The sequence below is a fragment of the Lepidochelys kempii genome, chromosome 8 (assembly GCF_965140285.1).
Source record: "Lepidochelys kempii isolate rLepKem1 chromosome 8, rLepKem1.hap1, whole genome shotgun sequence".
Classification (NCBI taxonomy): Eukaryota; Metazoa; Chordata; order Testudines; family Cheloniidae; genus Lepidochelys; species Lepidochelys kempii.
Window position 1 is genome coordinate 91,077,663 of NC_136387.1, and position 18,785 is coordinate 91,096,447.

General features: G+C 45.5%; 1 protein-coding gene across 16 annotated transcripts in view; it reads left to right on the forward strand.

The window, feature by feature from the left end:
• DOCK7 (dedicator of cytokinesis 7) overlaps positions 1 to 18,785 on the forward strand; it is a 140,397-nt gene that overhangs the window by 93,203 nt on the left and 28,409 nt on the right. For 14 of the 16 annotated variants that reach the window (XM_073357471.2, XM_073357477.2, XM_073357467.2 and 11 more), the window contains 7 exons: positions 7,191 to 7,360; positions 9,452 to 9,606; positions 10,685 to 10,867; positions 11,561 to 11,696; positions 12,985 to 13,081; positions 17,473 to 17,569; positions 18,512 to 18,646. In XM_073357471.2, the coding sequence (XP_073213572.1) occupies positions 7,191 to 7,360; positions 9,452 to 9,606; positions 10,685 to 10,867; positions 11,561 to 11,696; positions 12,985 to 13,081; positions 17,473 to 17,569; positions 18,512 to 18,646 (973 nt within the window). Of the gene's footprint in view, positions 1 to 7,190; positions 7,361 to 9,451; positions 9,607 to 10,684; positions 10,868 to 11,560; positions 11,697 to 12,984; positions 13,082 to 13,513; positions 14,432 to 17,472; positions 17,570 to 17,669; positions 17,704 to 18,511; positions 18,647 to 18,785 lie in introns of those variants that run through there. The other 2 variants (XR_012160459.2, XM_073357479.2) reach the window with 2 other exon arrangements.

The window sequence follows — 18,785 nt, forward strand, 5'->3', positions numbered from 1 at the left end:
GAACCCCAACCCATACAACCCCGCTGCTCCTTGTCCCCTGACCACCCCCCCCAGGACCCCAACCCATACAACCCCGCTGCTCCTTGTCCCCTGACCACCCCCCCAGGACCCCCACCCCCTAACCTCTCCCCGGGACCCCGCCCCCCTATTCAATCCCCCACGTTTCCTGACCGCCCCCCACCCCATTCAACCGCCCCCTGCTCCCTACCCCCTGACTGCCCCTCGGAATCTCCTGCCCCTTATCCATAGCCAACCCCCGCTCCCCACCCACTTACCATGGCGCTCAGAGCGGCAGGAGCTTGCAGCCACGGCGCCGTGCTCCCCGGCAGGAGCGGCAGGCCAGAGCGCTGGCAGCGCAGCAAACTGAGGCTGCAGGGGTGGGGGGACAGCAGGGGAGAGGCTGGGGGCTAGCCTCCCCGACTGGGAGCTCAAGGGCCGGGCAGGACGGTCCCGCAGGCCGTAGTTTGCCCACCTCTGGTCTAACCTGCTCTTAAAAATCTCCAATGATGGAGATTCCACAACTTCCCTAGACAACTTATTTCAGTGCTTAACCATCCTGTTAGGTTAGGAAGTTTTTCCTAAAGTTAGGAAGTTTTCCTAAAGTTAGGTTAGTTAGGAAGTTTTTCCTAAAGTCCAGCCTAAACCTCCCTTGCTGCAATTTAAGCCCATTGCTTCTTGTCCTATCCTCAGAGGTTAAAGGGAACAATTCTTCTCCCTCCTCCTTGTAACAACCTTTTATATACTTGAAAACTGCTATCATGTCCCCTCTCAGTCTTCTCTTTTCCAGACTAAACAAATCCAATATTTTCAATCTTCCCTCATAGGTAAGGCTGCGGGTTTGTCATGGAAGTCAGTGACTCGGTGACTTCTGCAGCAGCCAGTGCGCCTGCAGCAGCCACCAACCTCCCCTTCCCTCCCCCCAGCAGGAGGAGATTTTGGGTATGGGACGGGGAAGGAGATTGGGACACTGGACGGGGTGAGGCGGGTGCTGGGTGGTGCTTACCTTGGGGCTCCCCGGAAGCGGCGCCATCCTCCTCACTCAGTTGCTATGCAGAGGCGTGGCCAGGCAGCTCTGCGCGCTGCCTCTGCCCAGAGTGCTGTCTTCGCAGCTCTCATTGGCCCAGGTACAAAGGGTACTTTTACATAGCAGAACACATTCCACACGTACCACCTATCTTCGTCAGTGGACGAGATTCACGCTCTGGTGCTCTGAGAAACAAACCTCTCCTACTTCCGCACCTCTTCCATTAATACTCAACTACCTTTTAGAGCTTAAACTATCTGGACTCTCCCTCAGCTCCATCAAAGTTGCAATTACGGTGTTCTACCACAAGACTGGAGAAACCACTATCTTTGCTCATCCCATCACAAAGAGGTTGCTCAAGGGCCTCCAATCCGTATACCCAGACATTAAACCGCTCACTCCACCTTGGGACCTTCACTTAGTCCTACCATGTTTGACGTAACAACCATTTGAACTGCTAGCAACATGCTCTGTCCTGCACCTATCCATGACAACTGCGTTTTTAGTGGCAATTACCTCTCCCAGACGTGCAGGAGAAATCGGAGCGCTCATGGCGGATCTACCGTACACTGTATTTTTTAAGGACAAAAGTCACCCTCCGACCACACCCCAAATTTCTTCCCAAGGTGCACGTGTATTTTCACATCAACGAACCTATCCACTTACCTTTTTCCCTAAGCTGCAAAGCAAACACTTTTGAGTCAACAGTACACACACTAGATGTGTGCAGAGCTTTGTCTTTTTACTTGAACAGGACCAAAGCCTTTAGGAATTCCCGAAACTCTTTGTTTCCATTGTGGAATGCTCCAGAGGTACAGCCATCTCTACTCCGAGACTTTCCAATTGGATAGCAGGTTGCACTCGCCTTCGTTATCAATTGAAGAACATGACTCCTCCCAATTCTATCAGAGCACACTCCACCAGATCCCTGTCGACAGCTGTGGCTTTCCTACGTAACGTTCCCCTCGCAGATACTTGCCACTTGGGCTTCCGAACATACCTTTGCAAAACACTGTGCTCTTACCCGAGGACCCCTAACTGATACACGTATGGGCAGGGCTGTATTATCCACAGCTTTCTTACCAGATCCGAAGTCCCTACCTCCTTAAGAGACACTGCTTTTCAGTCACCTGGAGTGGAGCACCCACAGGGACATCTCTCTCTTGAAGAGGAGGTTACTCACCTGTGCAGTAACTGCATTCTTCGAGATGTGGGTGCTCCACTATCCACCCTCCTCCCCTCTACTTTGGAGTTGGAGTGGTCTCCGTTGTAGAGAAGGAACTGAGGAGCCCGGCCATGCACACGTGCTGTTGAGTCACGGCTGGCGCACGTGGTAGGCACCGTGCGTGCACGGCCTGTACAGGTACTGCTGTAGAAATCTCTGAGTGAAGGCACAGGGGCGCACCCACACTTGGAGTGGAGCACCCACAGGGATACTCATCTCAAATAACATCAGTTACTACACAGGTGAGTAACCTCCTCTTCTCTGCACTCTGTCTGCTCTTATCTAGCCTGCCTGCTGAGCTCTCTCTCACATGGGAAACCCCTTTCACCCAAAGACACAGAGCCCTCAGCGTTATCAGTGCTAAGCATGGACTAGTTCCAGTGGGTCTGGACATTGACCCAAGCTTTTGTTCAGCTGCCCTGCCGCACAATGGAATTCACTGCTCAGACCAGCTTCACCTCCATCCCTGGCAGTGTGGTCACTTACACTGTGAGCAGCCACACACTCTCACACAACTTGGTGCTGGATGGAAAGCCACTGGGAAACAGATTGTGTGAAAATGTGAGGTCCATAAGGTCTAAGGGGTAAAAAAATAAATAAAAAATCCTTAATGTGATGGTTAAGACTAGATCTGCCTATTTGGCTGATTATATTTTGTGCTGCAAATAGATACTTTAAACATTATTTCCCCTGTTTGAGTCATATGTTCAAGTAACTCACCCATTCATTTTTAAAAGTGCTTTTCCCATTTGCTTTTGAAGCTTTCTATACCCAGCTCACATGTGCTGGCTCCATTCTGATGACACACACATCATAATTTCAAGGAGGAGTCCCTGGAATGGGTCAAAGAAGCTGCAACTGGAAAGGGAAAACAGAGTAAAAACTAGTTTAGTCCTTTGTTAGAAAATATAGCCACGTTGCTCACTGCCTAAGGGCCAGATTCTGATCCCTTTACTCAAGTTGGGTAGCACCTTCCTCCTCCAAGAGTCCTATTGACTCAGTGGAATTGTGGAGGAAGGTACGTACTATTGAACACAAGGGAATCAGAATCTGGCCTTCCATGTTTGGGACAGCTCCCCATAAAACAAAGAATATATAATACAACTGTGCAACACCTGAATATAGGGTAAATCTTGGGCTGAGATGGCAAAGAGACCAGCTGTGGGCAGCGAGACCTATTTAATGCAAGCTCAGCTAGCAAGACTAATAGCTCTTCTTTGTTATTCTTTGATATGGTTCTGGAATATCAGCTTCCATCTCCTTCATGCCAACAATGGAAAGTGGTGGTGGAGCAGAGACAAAGTTAAAGTTGCACTGAAATTTCTGTTTGATTGTGTTACATAAGCTGGGCAATCCTGTGATCTCCAAGGCAGTTTTTCCTTTAGCTTTTACTAATGGGACATAAAGGCAGTTACTTTACAATTATAGCAAAGAACTTTTTTCTGATCATGGTTTGTAATTTCCTGACACTTTAAATGTTTCCTTCCTCGTTGTGTTAGGTCCCAGTGACACCGCACATATAACCAAGCTGGAAGACCCAGTTACAATGCAGTCGTTCTATAAGCTAACAGGGGTAACACCCTGAGTATGTCCCTGTAACCTGTTTTAAAAAGTAGGACAATCCAAGGTTTATTTACAAATGGTAGCCTTTTGTAACCAGGTCCACTGACTTAGTAATAGTTGTAGAGTAGATGATGCCTGAAATACACAGCGCACTTTAATACCTAAGAGTCAAATCCTGGGGCCCATGTAATACAAAGGTGTGGAGCATGGAAAGTCTTCCCTGCTTCATGGATTGGATCAAAGAACCTTGAGGAGGGTCAAGCTTGTTGCCTATAGAGGACAGAGAGGTTCTGCATCTGCTCTTCAGGCAGTTATAGAACTACCCAAGGGTTTTTCCGATTTCTTTCCTTTTCACGGAGGCCACCGAGGTTGCCAAAGTCCCAGGCCGTCAGCGTATTGAAGGAGTGGGGCTCTCCTGCGGTTCAGAGAAAAAATAACTTACATATTGGAAAAGGAATGTGTTGCCGGTGACCTGCAAAAGGGGAAAAAACATCTAGACTGTGTCCTCTTTTGCATCTTTACAGGAAAAACAAGAGCAGAAAGGTTCTTTTGCTCTTGTTTTTCCTGTTTGTTTGGGGGATTTTTTTAAATTAGAAATATCAGGAATATGTACCCTTATCTTCCTGTTCTTCTTTGAGTGCTGGTCCTTATGTATATTCCGCACATGGGCTGCACATGCATGGCATGCTCCTGAGCCTGGAAATTCCAACAAGCCGTGTCCACTTGTTCCCCTTGTGCTCCAGACTGAGGACATTAGAGGCAGTGCAGGCTAATGCCTCTTCAGTTCCTTCTTACCACTACATGGAATCCCTGTGTCCACAGATTTCTCCAGCTTTTATCCCTATACTCTGTAAATAAATCTGTAAATAATTTATAACTGCATCGCTGTCCAAGCCACACACCTTCCAGGGGCCCAAAACTCCTTAGCAGACAACCTGAGCAAGCACTTCTCTGCATCTCACAAGAGGGAGTTACACAGCTCTATCCTGAGCAAGATAGTCGCTCACTGGGGAGCACCTCAATGGGATTTCTTCCCAAATGAACAGGAAGCTTCCTTTTTACTGCCCCAGAGGAGCTAAGGGTTGCGGTTCCAAGGGCATGCTCTTCTGTGGACATGCAATCTCAGACATGCCTTCTCTCCTATTTGCCTGTTACAAAGGTCTTGAGAAGATCTGTCAGGACTGTCCCAGACAGTTTTGGTTTACAGAGCTCCTGAGGATGTCAATCTGTCCTCCTATCAGGATCCACCCCTTCCTGGATCTCCTTACTCAAGAAGGGGGCAGAAGCAGAAACCCCAATCCAGAACTACTCCTCCTAATGGCCTGGTGTTTGGATGGGCATCAGAACTAGGATGCTTTTGCTCAGCATCCCTCCAAGCTATTCTTACTCAAAGTAGAAAAGACTCAACTAGAACCTGCTGCCTAGCTAAATGGAGACTTTTTCTGCCTGGGTTCAGCATAAGCAGCTGTCTCCAAATTCTGGAAGTATCCCAGTTTTAGATTGACTTCTGTTTTTAAAACATTCAGGTCTTTCCATTTGCTCTCACTGCGGGTCCATCTAGCAGTGATCAGTGCCTTCTTTCCTCCAGTAATGGATGTTCCATCTTTACTCACCCTATTACAATGAGATTTCTGAAAGGCCTAGTTAGGACCTTTTCACCAGTTGTCAAACCTACACCCCTGTTGGACCTCAATTTGTACTATCAGCACTCCCTGGGCCACCATTTGAACCCTTGGCAACAAGTTCCGTGTCCCACCTGTCCATGAAGATTGCATTCTGAGTGACTATTACCTTAGCCAGAAGGGTGAATGAGATGGGAGCCCTCATGGCAAACCAACCATATACTGTTTTTCGCAAGGAAAAGGTCTCTCTTCAATAACATCCTAAATTCCTCCCCAAGGTTCTTATGGAATTCTGTGTCACTTTCCTGTTTTCTTCCCAAAACCCCACAACTCTACTGAGGAAGGAGAACTTCGTTCCCTTGACATCAGACATACCTTAGCATTCTACCTGCAGAGAACCAAATCTATCTGAAAGTCTCCTAGGCCATTTCTTGCCGTAGCAGAAAGGTTGTGAGGACAAGCTGTATCCTCTCAGAGAATCTTTACATAGATTTCTGGATGCATCAGTGTCTGCAACCAATTAGCATATATCCCTCCACCTGACGGGAGAAGGGCACACTCCACCAGAGCACAAGCTGCCTCTACAGCATCGCCACAGGAAGAACCGTTACTGGACATATTCAGAGCGGCTATCTGGAATTCCATTTGCACGTTCACAAAATATTACGTGCTATCGTTCAAGCCTCCGCTGTGGATGCAGTCCTTTTGACATCTTTCTTGCCAGCTTCCTCACACCCTTCTCCAGTCTGAAGACTGCTTGCCAGTCACCCATGTGTGGAATACATATAGGGACCAGCACTTGAAGAAGAAATGGAGGTTACTTACCCGTCACTGGAAATTCTTCGAGATATGTGGTCCCTGTCTGTATTCCACTGCCCACCCTCCATCTCCTCTGCTTTGGATCTTTATGGATTCACTGTAAGAAGAGGAACTGGAGAGGTGCTGGCCTCCACTTCTTCTTATGTGCTCATAAGGCTGGAGCACAAGGAGAACTACTGCATATGTGTGGGCCACCGGACACTGCTTGTTAGAATTTCTGGACTCTGGCGCATGGTAGCCGCGTGCCCCCACATGTGGAATACAGATCGGGACCACACATCTCAAAGACTTTCCAGTTTCAGGTAAGTAAGCTCCTTGTTTTTTCGCTAGTTGACTCCTTGGAGGACCAGAGAACTGGGGAAAAGTTTTTTCAGCTGAAGGGTCAGGCATGTTCAAATCTTGTATAAAGAGAATTTTTATCATAAGGTGCTCGTCAGAAGTTTCAGTTAAATAAGTATTAACAAAAACCAAAGTTTTAAACAGTCTAACTAAAAACCCTGGGCCTTCTCAGGTTTCTTTCTTTTGTGTCTTGTGATGATGTAATCCCATTAGTTCTCCAGTTGTAAATTTGTGAGACTCTACAAACAAGACCTGGTACGTCAAACGTAGCACGAGTAGATTTCTTCAATAGAAGGATTCTGGGGCACTCACATAGTATCAGTTCTGAAGGACCTGCAGACCTGTATGTCAGTGAAGGAGTTTTTCTCATTTACATTCTTTGTGCTACAGTTAAAATTACTACTTAGCTGCCAGTGAATTCATGAAAGCCTGTCTCCAAAATGAGTCTGAGATTGAGAAATATTGCATAACGATACGTGTATATGCACGCCAGGTTAAAAATAAAAAACACTTGTTTTTTTTAAAGGTACTTAGTTACAAAGTAGTGTTTGCTTTCAAGGTATTAACCAATCCCTATGACTCAACTCTCTTTTAACAGTTTGTTTGGATTGCATAAGAAGGTCATCAATATGGTACACAATTTACTGTCCAGTCACGACTCCGATCCACGGTACTCTGACCCACAGGTAAAGGCCCGGGTGGCTATGCTGTATCTACCTCTGATTGGCGTGATCATGGAAACCGTGCCCCAGCTATATGATTTTACAGGTATTTTGTGCACCAAGCTTTGCATATATGTTGAATTACTCCCAACTTTTGAGCATATTAAGTCAGTCCTGTTGGAGTGAGCAACCAAACTGTTCTGGTAGCCTTGCTATTTTCAACGTATATTATTTATTTATTTATTTGTATTACCATAGTGACCAAGAGCCCTAGTCAAGGACCAGGACCCATTGTACTAGATGCTATACAAAGAGAATAAAAAGACGATTCCAGCTTAAAATCTACGTATAAATCTAGAGACAACTGGTGGCTACAGAAAGGTGGCTGGGAGTACAGGGGAACAATGAGACAATATTGATCGTCAAGATAGCTAGTGAGCACAGTAAGCTACCAGCTGCAAAATGTATGCTCAACATTGCCTTGCATAAAAGCTGTATTTGTCCACTTGTTTGCACATAACCAGTAATTCATTGTGCATGAGTGTCCTTTTGCCCGTGTGGATGTAGGATTTTACCACATGCAAGTTTTGCAGGCACAATTTATTTTATATAGACTAATAGAAGAAGAAATGTCTATCTAGACACCCTAAACCTCTCTGATACATACTTAAAAATACATCCAATCAAAGAGACAACAGCTCCATACATGTAACAATAGTACCAACAGACAGCACCAAAAAACCAAATTCCCATGTTCCTTTACACATTACCTGATGTTTTCTTCTGCAGTAGCTCTCCTACAGTCTGCCAGACCGTGTCCTGAAGGGTGAAATGTTTGGGCTATTTCAGACCAGGGTGGGGAAGCTGGATATGAAATAGTCTGACATATAGCTAGGGCCCTATCAAATTCACAGTCAATTTTGGTCAAGTTCACGGTCACAGGATTTAAAAAATCATAAATTTCACAGTTTCAGATACTTATATCTGAAATTTCACGGTGTTATAAACCTTGGGGGGTCCCAGCCCAAAAGGGGGCTTTGAGGGGGTCACAAGGCTATTGTAGGGGGGTTGTGGTATTGCCACCCTTACTTCTGCACTGTTGCTGGCATCTGAGCTACCTTCAGAGCTGGGCACCCACAGCCAACCCAAGGCCCCTTTAACCTCTGGGTGCCAGGGTGCTGGGCCTGGAGCTGGGGAGGGGCAGGGTTGGGGGTGCCCTGGCCAAGGGCTCCTACCATATGCCAGGCTCCAACTGCTGGTCCTGGCTGGGCTGTTGTGGGATGGAACTTCCTCTTCCCCTGCAGGGGCCACTCCTTGGGGCTGGTCAGACGAACTTCCAGGAACCTCTCCAGGCTGTAGGAAGCTCTGCAGCTACTGGCTGTGAGCCCAGCTCTGAAGGCATCGCCGCTGCCAGCAGCAGTGCAGAAATAAGGGTGGCATGCTATGGTATTGCCACCTTTACTTCTGCGCTGCTGCTGGCTGCAGCACTGCCTTCAGAGCTGGGCGGCCGGCCGGCAACCATCGCTCTCCAGCCGCCCAGCTCTGATGGCAACATAGAAGTAAAATTGGCAGTGCAACCCCTCTACAGTAGCCTTGTGACCCTGCACAACCCGCTTTTGGATTGGGACCCCAGTTCGAGAAACACTGGTCTCCTGTATAGTATAGGGTAGAAGCACACACAAGGCAAGATTTCACGTGGGGGAGACCAGATTTCATGGTCTGTGACTAGTTGCATGGGCTTGAATTTGGTAGCAATTTAGCATGCTTCTTTGAGCATTTCAGCCCTTTAAGTTAAATGACATGGTGAAGGCTTTGGGGGAAATTTTCAGAAGTGCCTAAGTATCTTAAGAGTCTGTATCCCATTTTCAAAAGTGACTTAGGCACTTAGGTTCCCTAAGTCCTGTTGACTTTTAATGAAACGTGGACTCCATAGTGCCTACGTCACTTTAGAAAATGAAACTAAAGCTCCAAAATTCCATAGTCATTTTTGAAAAATTTTCCCTTAGTCTCATATGTTTGATTTACATAACTAGAGAGAGAGAGAGAGAGAGAGAATCCCCATTTGCTAGCGATACCAGTCTAACGTAATTTTTTCAGTGACCATTACCAGACAGTTAAATGAAACCAACAGAGAGAAGCTGTGAGGAATGGACCTTTGAATGCACCATTTGACTGGGGTGCGTGTGTTTCCCTGCAGAGACTCACAATCAGCGAGGAAGGCCAAGCTGCGTCGCCATCGACGATTATGAAAGCGAAGGTGGAAGCATGATAAGTCAGACAGTTGCCATGGCCATTGCGGGAACATCTGTCCCCCAGCTCACCCGGCCCAGCAGTTTTCTACTCACATCAACGGTACAAAAGTGTTCCCCCTCAGAGCACGTGTAAACAGGCAGATATTTATACGATTATGCCCGAAAGTGATGATCACAAAGCAGCAGGGACAGAGATCAGCATGCATCTGAGCATGTCATGTAGCAGGAGGGAGGGCAGGGGTGGTGGGAGATGTGAAACAGCTAACATTTGCACTAGGTTATTCCTGTCCTTGCGATGGGAGGGAGGGCACATAGTTAGAATGGTCAGTTTTGCCAAGCTTCTGTTCCTCCTTCTCAAAGCAAGCTGATGAAAATGCCATACCATGGCTGCTGTTATGGTCATTGTAGGTGAAATTCACCCTTTTGCCAAGGCTCTCAGCACAAGGCCTCTGCCCCACTTAAATCCCACTTAATCAAGTAATAAATGGAGCTTGAGTGAGGCGTGAGCCTTGGGCTGGCCCTCTGCATAGGGGTGGATTTCACCTTATTTAGGTTACAGTAGCACCCATAGACCCCAGTCAACATTAGGGCCCCATTTTGCTGGGTGCTACACACGTACAAAGGAAGGACAGCCCCTGCAACATAGAGTTTCCAGTCTAATGAGACCGAAACCAAGAGGCTGAATGACTTAGTGGAGGGGGTGATGGTCTGGGATGAAGGGAACATCAGATTACACAAACCCATCATCTGCAGGTTTCAAGGTTTTTGGGTTTTTTTTTTTCCCTCTACTGTAATTCTGGTAATGAATGGAGGTCCCTTGCCAGGCTGCTAACTAGCTGGAAATTTATTGAAAGCGTCATAGTGGAGGTGGGTCTTGAGAAGGAGCTTAAAGGAGGACACTCTCATAGCTTGAATTTAGCTTAAAATGCATTGCTAGGACTGAATTCCAGTGTCATCTGGACTCTGTCAAGGTGTTGCGTCAGTCAAGGGAAACGTGGGTTATTCAGACGTTCACTCATGATGATTATTTATGCAAATCTGCTCGCCCCTGCCCTTGTCTGATGGATGGTGATCGGTTAGCCCAGCATAGTTACCTGATGCAGCTATTTTTAATGGACTATCAAAGTATTTGGGGCACTAATAAGTATGGCTGAAGTGATTTGTTCCTGTCTGTTCAGACTGGTCGGCAGCACTCGACCTTCTCAGCAGAATCGAGCCGGAGCCTCTTGATCTGCCTCTTGTGGGTCCTCAGGAATGCCGACGAAAGCGTCCTGCAGAAATGGTTCACAGACCTCTCCGTGCTGCAACTCAATCGCTTGCTGGATTTGCTGTATCTCTGTGTCTCCTGTTTTGAGTACAAGGTACGGAAATATTGGTTAGTTGCATTCAAGCTCCCTCGAGGCATGAAATGGGATTTAGACAAGCACCCAGGCACAAAGTGAAAAACAGATGTCCCCACCCCTTACAGAGTGCCAAAGAGCCCCCTTCCATCCATCACCCTCTCCAGGCTTTCTTCTCCTGACCCTCAAAATCCTAGCGCCCGTGCCTCTTTCTGTACACACACCAGCCCCCAGTCCCTCTGCCTCTGTCCCTTCCCCCCCTGTCTTCCAGCCACCAAGTGACTCTGCCCCCTCATCACAGAGTGGCTGATTTAAAAAAAGGCTCTGCCAGCTTGCCACTCCCATGGGCAGGCAGGCGGTGCCTTCCCCTATTATTACCCCAGGGGCTGCCACAGGAAGTAAGAGAAGAGAGAAGCTGACAGTCATATTTACTCACTCTCAGGCATCGGGGAAAATTTCTTGTGGTGGAGATTTAGCAGCTTCCCAGGTCACCGGTTGATCCTCTGCTCCTTCCCTCGGTCGTGTCTCCCTTGTCCTCTCCCCGCTGCAGGCTTGTCAGACCCTGCAGAGGATATCATGGCCTGGACATCTCCTGCAGAACATCCTGGCCCTGTGGGTCTCCAGGGACAGGAGTTCTATGCATTTAGCCTTGTCCATCCCAGGTAAAAGGAGGCTTCCCTCAACATCTGTGCTTTTCTGGTTTGAAATCTGCAGGGCAAGAAAGTGTTTGAAAGAATGAACAGTCTGACATTTAAGAAGTCGAAGGACATGAGAGCAAAACTTGAAGAAGCTATTTTGGGAAGCATAGGGGCGAGGCAAGAAATGGTGCGAAGAAGCAGAGGGCAGCTAGGTGAGTAAGCGTGCCTGTTGTTGCTGACCTTCCTATATGAGAGTCACTTGAAACTATCCCCAGAGAGCCCCCAGATCCAGTAGAGTGCTGCAGGATGATATGTGTATCAGTTAAGAGCTCCATCTGAAGAGCTGCACAGAGGAAGCGGTTTGCAGTGCACAAGTTTTATTGGTCCTATAAACCCCAGGAACTACGTTGCATATTTGTGAGCACCATGTGTGGGCACTAACTATTTACACGTGTAGACGTGTCTCATTTATAGAGCACTCCTGTAACAGTGTCTGGGAATGCTAGCCTGACCTTATAGGCAGAACCAACACCCTGTCACTGTATGTCAAGAGTCAGAGTGGAAACTCAGTCCCTGAATGGATGGTGGTTTCTGCTAAAATGATAAGCAGTGAAATAGTTAACAATTTTGGTAATTATATTGCCATCATGTGTCAGAATTAACACCCCATTGAGAGTAATATTGCTAAGTATTGAGTATGATAAGAAGGCTGGTCCGCTGGCTAGATCACTAGACCCAGGAGAACCAGGGTCAATTTCCAATTCCACCAGAGACTTCTTGTGTGACATAGGCAAGACACTTAGTCTCTACGTATTTCAGTTCCCCATCTGTACAATGGGGATAATAGTATTTCTCTACATCACAGTGGTGGTGTGAGGATAAATACATTAAAGATTAAGACGTGCTTAGATAATACGGTAATGGGGGGCCATATAAGTACAGTAGAACCTCAGAGTTACGAACACCAGAGTTACAAACTGACTAGTCAACTACACACCTCATTTGGAACTGGAAGTACACAATCAGGCAGTAGCAGAGACCCAAAAACAAACAAACAGAAAAACCCCAAATACAATACAGTAGTGTGTTAAATGTAAACTACTAAAAAAAAGGGGGGGGAAAGTTTCAAAAAAAGATTTGACAAGGTAAGGAAACTTTCTGTGCTTGTTTCATTTCAGTTAGGATGGTTAAAAGCAGCATTTTTTCTTCTGTATAGTAAAGTCTCAAAGTTGTATTTTCAGTGTTCAGTTGTAAACTTTTGAAAGAACAACTACAATGTTTTGTTCAGAGTTATGAACATTTCAGAGTTACAAACAATCTCCATTCCCGAGGTGTTCGTAACTCTGTAGTTCTACTGTATGGACAGATAAGTGTTACGGCTTTGCGTGCTATAGAGTTTTATCATGCTGTCTGTCACATTACTTGCAACCAAGTCTTTGGTTGCCACATGGAAAAAGTTAATATTGATTTATTTTTAAAAAATTTGATGTTACCCAACAGAAAGAAGTCCATCTGGGAGTGCGTTTGGAAGTCAAGAGAATCTAAGATGGAGAAAGGATATGACTCACTGGCGTCAAAACACGGAAAAGTTTGACAAGTAACTCTATCTAATCCTTCTACATCAATAACTGAACGGTCACATTGAAAATTCAAGCCCTGACTCTGCTCCCATTGAAGCCAAAGGCAACAGTCCAGTTGTCCTCAGTGTGAGCAAGATCAGGCCATAAGCTCAGACAGGCTGATTATAGGGGAATAGTTTTAATGCTGACAGGCATCGCATCGCTTTCCATTTCTCTCTCAGCATTTCAGAATGAGACTTAAGACTAGTAAACTCCATTATCTTCTTAGATGCCTGTAGTGAGTTGTAATGTAAAGGAAAGATCCATTAGCTATATTCACAGACAGCATTTATGTCTCATGTCATCTTTCCGTTATTCCATGAGAGCATTCTGGAGTTGTCCAAGCATGCTTTCCTTTCCTGTCCTAATCCATCCCTTTGATTGTTTTTCCACATGTGCTGTGTTTTTAGAAGCCACAAACCACTCAGGTACTGTAGCATTGGTGTGTGGCTCTTTTGTGTAATTTTCATTTTGTACATCTGCATTCTCAACAATTGCAGCTCTGTTTGTGATGCTCGGCAGAAGGTTTTTTGTGTGTGTAACTTGCTGAAATAATCCCTTTTGCTTGTCACAACCATGACGTTTTAAGTTCACTTTGTTTTTTGCTATATAGCTCAGGAACGGTGTGTGAATTTTGCTGCGCACGTTTTCCATTTTCTAAAATTGCAACCCACAGGCTTCCATTCTCCCTTAGTGGTACTCTGATGTTCATGGATTAGGGCCAGTCCTTTTGCTGGGCCTTCAAACAGCTCAAGTGACAGAGTGGTAGCCATGTTTCATGACAGGTTTCAGAGCGGTAGCCATGTTAGTCTGTATCAGCAAAAAGAATGAGGAGGACTTGTGGCACCTTAGAGACTAACAAATTTATTTGAGCATAAGCTTTCGTGGGCTAAAACCCACTTCATCGGATGCATACAGTGGAAAATACAGTAGGAAGATAGATAGATAGCTATACACAGAGAACATGAAAAAATGGGTGTTGCTGTACACACTAAAAAGATCAATTAAGGTGAACTATTATTAGCAGGAGAAAAAAAACTTTTGTAGTGATAATCAGGATGGCCCATTTCGAACAGTTGACAAGAAGGTGAGAGTAACAGTAGGGGGGGAAATAAGGGGGAAATAGTTTTACTTTGTGTAATGACCCATCCACTCCCAGTCTTTATTCAAGCCTAATTTAATGGTGTTCAGGAACTGAGAAATGGCAGCCTTAGAGCCCAAATGGACGGAAGGCCAAGCCACCCACAGTGCATCTACTCCTTCCTCCCACATGGCTGGACCCTGTTTCCCTCCTTCATTTGTGGTCCCGTGGATTTCTGCTGTGCATGGATTCCTGTGCTTTGATCTTGGCGCAAGCCTCGGGGGGAGGAATAGCTCAGTGGTTTGAGCATTGGCCTGCTAAACCCAGGCTTGTGAGTTCAATCCTTGAGGGGGCCATTTAGTGATCTGGGGCAAAAATTGGGGATTGGTCCTGCTTTGAGCAGGGGCTTGGACGAGACGACCTCCTGAGGTCCCTTCCAACCCTGATATTCTATGATTCTATGTTCTCTGCCTCATGCCCTCCAGGTTGCAGAGCACCCATCCTATCAACAACATACACTGGGGTACATAGTTCTCCTTCCATGACATCTCCAGAGCACTTGGGACCGGCACAATAGAAATGCAGTATTTTTGCTGTTTGGCCCTAGCATGTCTGTGTAACAAGCTTTGAATAGAATCCCAGAAGATTCACTGTTGCATTTTGCAGACATGCATCAACCCAAGAGTTTTTAGAAATTAGAATTAATATGAAGTGTGCGTGTGTGTGTATATATATATATATATATATATATATATATATATATATATATATATATATATATATATATATATATATATACACACACACACAGATAGACAGGTACACACTACATAATGAATTAATGTTGCATATGTACAGTGTATCTTATGCCTCTTCATCCACTTATAATACAATGTTTAAACACATGCCAAAATGAGCTACACGGACACAAGTCAGCCATGCTAAAAGAACTCTTTAACCCTCTCCCCACTTCTCAGGAAAAGCTTGAGTAAATAGCCTTTGTAACATATTCTGAGAGCCATCAAACCTAGATCTAGGAGATAGTCAAGGACTCTTCACTAAGACCACCCACCAGCCCTCAGACATAGGAATTTTTGGCTCAGCTGTCAAGTGTAGGAGGAGATAGGTAGGCTTTAAGGCAACCAGACTCCTGTGTGCAAAGAGCTTTATATCACAATCAGCACCTTGAACTGCATGCTGAAATGGATGGGAAATCAGCACAGTCTGTGGAGCAAAGGTGTGAAATGGTCCAGGTGTGAAACTCCCCTGTATAAGCCAGCAGCCTTACTCTGCAATGGTTGAGGTTTCCAAGGTCTCTCTGAAGTGGAGCACATGTTGGTATGGATGACTGTGGTGAGGTCTGTGTCCAAAAGGAAAGCCTGTAACCATCTAGCAAAAGGGAACTTAAATTCTACGGCGATGGGTCCCTTAAAAATACTTTGCATGAAGTTGGAAAAAGGCTCTCTTGGCTACTGCTGCAATCTGGATATCCAGAAGCAGCCAGGCAGCTGACAACAAAAGACAGGCATAGCTCCTGAAAATGAAAGGGCTAATCCCACCTCTACCATCTCTGCCAATTGCTTTTCCCCAACTCAGGAATGTAACCTTTTGTTTTGTCAGCCAGGTAGCTTTTATCCAAACCTCCAGACATTGGCAAAGCTGAACTGCGCTGTCGGACCCAATGAAATAGAGACATAGGAGCAAATTCCTCCGTGGGGTGATTCCATAGCAGCGAATATATAAAAAAAAAAAAACCCACCAGATATGAATTTGGCTTATAGAGCTGTGTCTCATCATCTTGCTGATGGTACTGTACCCCAAACAATCTCTCTCATCCCTGCTAGTGGCCTCACATACCTGTTGAACAGCTGGAGTCTCTAATGGAACTACCATGGTAGCCAAAAGATCATTTACTTTTCTTTCTTAAAAGAAAAATCTGCTAAAACAACTCCATAAACCCGCTCTCCAAGTCATACTTGCACATGCTATTCTGAGCCAAATCTGGCCTCTCTTTTCTGCACAACTTCCACTGTTGCAGTGAGAGTTGTGAGCACATACTCCATCTGCGGGTAGAATATGACACGTTGAGTTTAACACTAGAATATACACTTTATAACAAATGAATGTAGAGTATTATTCAATACAAAGAATTCTATACAGCCAAGTGAAGTGATCCCACCCAGCCCTTCTTTTTGTAATTGATATCCTTTAAATAGTGGTACAGTCTATGCCTCAATCCAGAGCCTTCATAATGTAGAGATTTAGGACTAAAGTATCCTCTTATAGCACGGCCTCCATGGTAGGCAGGGTGTGGAGCAGGCATGTTGCAGCAGGAGCTTCAGGAGAAAATTTGGTTGAGTCAGCTAGAGTTGCTCCCAGGGCCCTGGAGGAGCCAGTGCTATAGCGGGAGCTCTGGCATCTTTAAAGGATGGCCTGTGCATTTTGCCTGCATCCAGCCAGCTCATTTGTGCATCCCTCCCATACTGTAGCTTTTCCCTACATAAGGTTGCAAGGGGAGCACCCTCCCCAGCCACCTTCCTGCTTAGCCAAGCAAGGCAAGCCACAATCACACACTTAAAATTACTACTGGATATTTGCCGAATCCAGCTAATTTTACTGAAGTTCAATAGTGCCACTGAAGACATGGGACCACCAGTGTGAGTAGGACTGGGACCACAGTCAGCTTTTCCAGGAAAGCAGGTCCATTGTATTTAATAGCACAATCATTTGATTTTCTCTGGAAGGCAGATATTTAAAAACCTTTAATATAATGTAGAGGCAAAAACATAAATACCAGATATACATGCTATGTACAATATACTGGACCCAACCTAGCTACTAGGTAGTTGCAAACTAGTGCGAACAGTGCAAAAATACTAGCTCATAGAGCACCATCTTGTGTTCAGATCCTGTAACATAAAATAAAATCATTCTTTTGTTGCATGCCTTACAATGCTATTAAACCACCTTTGAAGCAGGACTTTGTTGCTGACGCTGTTATTAGAGGGTTACTGGTAGAGTAATGAAAGGAAAAAAAATTATCATGACCCAGCCTGAGGGTGATAAACCTAAATCACATTGAATTTTTTTATACATTAATAAAAAAAACCCAATTCTTTCTCCCTCTGTACTCTTACATATACTAATGCATTTAGATATTCTTGTGGTGTTGTCCGTAACTAACTGTGTGCTTTTATAACAAGGTTTTTCCCACTGGTGAGCCTTGAGAATGTGCTGGCCTGATTTTTAAACTAACTCTAACTTGAGTGCTGTCTTTTCTTCTGTTAGATCAAGGGCAGAGATAGAACATGAAGCGCTTATTGATGGAAATCTTGCAACTGAAGCAAATCTGATTATTTTGGATACATTAGAAATAGTTGTCCAGGTAAGGATGAGGGGGATTTTGCTGATGTCCGAATAACATTTGCTAGCAGGTTAAGTGGTTCAGATTCTTAAACTATGCCCTCCTGCTGTTTGTATTTAAGCTTTGCTGCTGCAGGAGAAAGGGGGATCCAGGAGGTGAGATCCCAGAACAGATAAAAGATCAGTGATTTTTTTTCCAAGCCTTATAACAGTCTGTTTCGTAAATCACAAACATCCCTCCAGCCTTCTGTAAAGGTGCTTGTCCCCCTCATTAGTGTAATGCAGGAAATATTTTCTTGCATGTTTTAATGTATAAATAATGCCTGGAAGAATCTGTAATAACTCCATCGTCCTGCCTTCCTCTGACAAATTCCTGCTAGTTCCTTCCCAGGTTTGCCATTCTGCTCCAGGGCTCTGCAGGAGGCATTGTGCTTCCCAGAGGCATGGGAGGATGGTGCCACCAGAACGATCCCATAAGGAGGTGCAGTGAGCTCCCCTCTGCGACTATGGCCTTGTTGTTGTTTGTCTCTCAGGTTGTTTAAATGTTAGTGGGGAGAAATCCCCATGCTCAGGGGGTAAAATCCTGGCCCCATTGAAGTCAATGGCAAATCCTCTGACTTCCGTAGAGCCAGAATTTAACACAGAGAATCCAGTTGTGGCTGGCTCTTGTGTTGGGAGCATCTTCCACCTTCCAAACCTACACAAGAGCCAGCCAAAGTGTCTCTAAAATAGTATTTGTAATAGAGCTTAGAGCTACGTAATTCTTCAAGGGACAGATCCTCAGAAGGTGTAAATCGGCTTCAATAGGGCACCTGATTTCCACCCACTGAGGATTTGGCTCAGAAACTTGTGAGTTTCACACATTTGTAATAGGTCAGGGCAGATTATTCGGGACAGTAGCACCACCTGATCGGCCAAAGGGTTAACTTTGTTCATGTGGCTGTTGATTTGATTTTGACAACAGACTGTGTCTGTGACGGAATCCAAAGAGAGCATTCTCGGTGGGGTGCTGAAAGTTCTTCTCCACAGCATGGCTTGTAATCAAAGTGCACTTTATCTGCAACACTGCTTCGCCACGCAGAGAGCTTTGGTGTCAAAGGTGAGTGTCCTGCACATGTAGTGGGGTTTTCTCTTCAGTATTTGGGTCATGTCACCGCAAGGCTGTTATTTTGCACTTCCTAACGTTAGTGTTTACGCTGTGGGGTTTGGTGAATGGAAGGAGGCTGTTTATTCTTCAT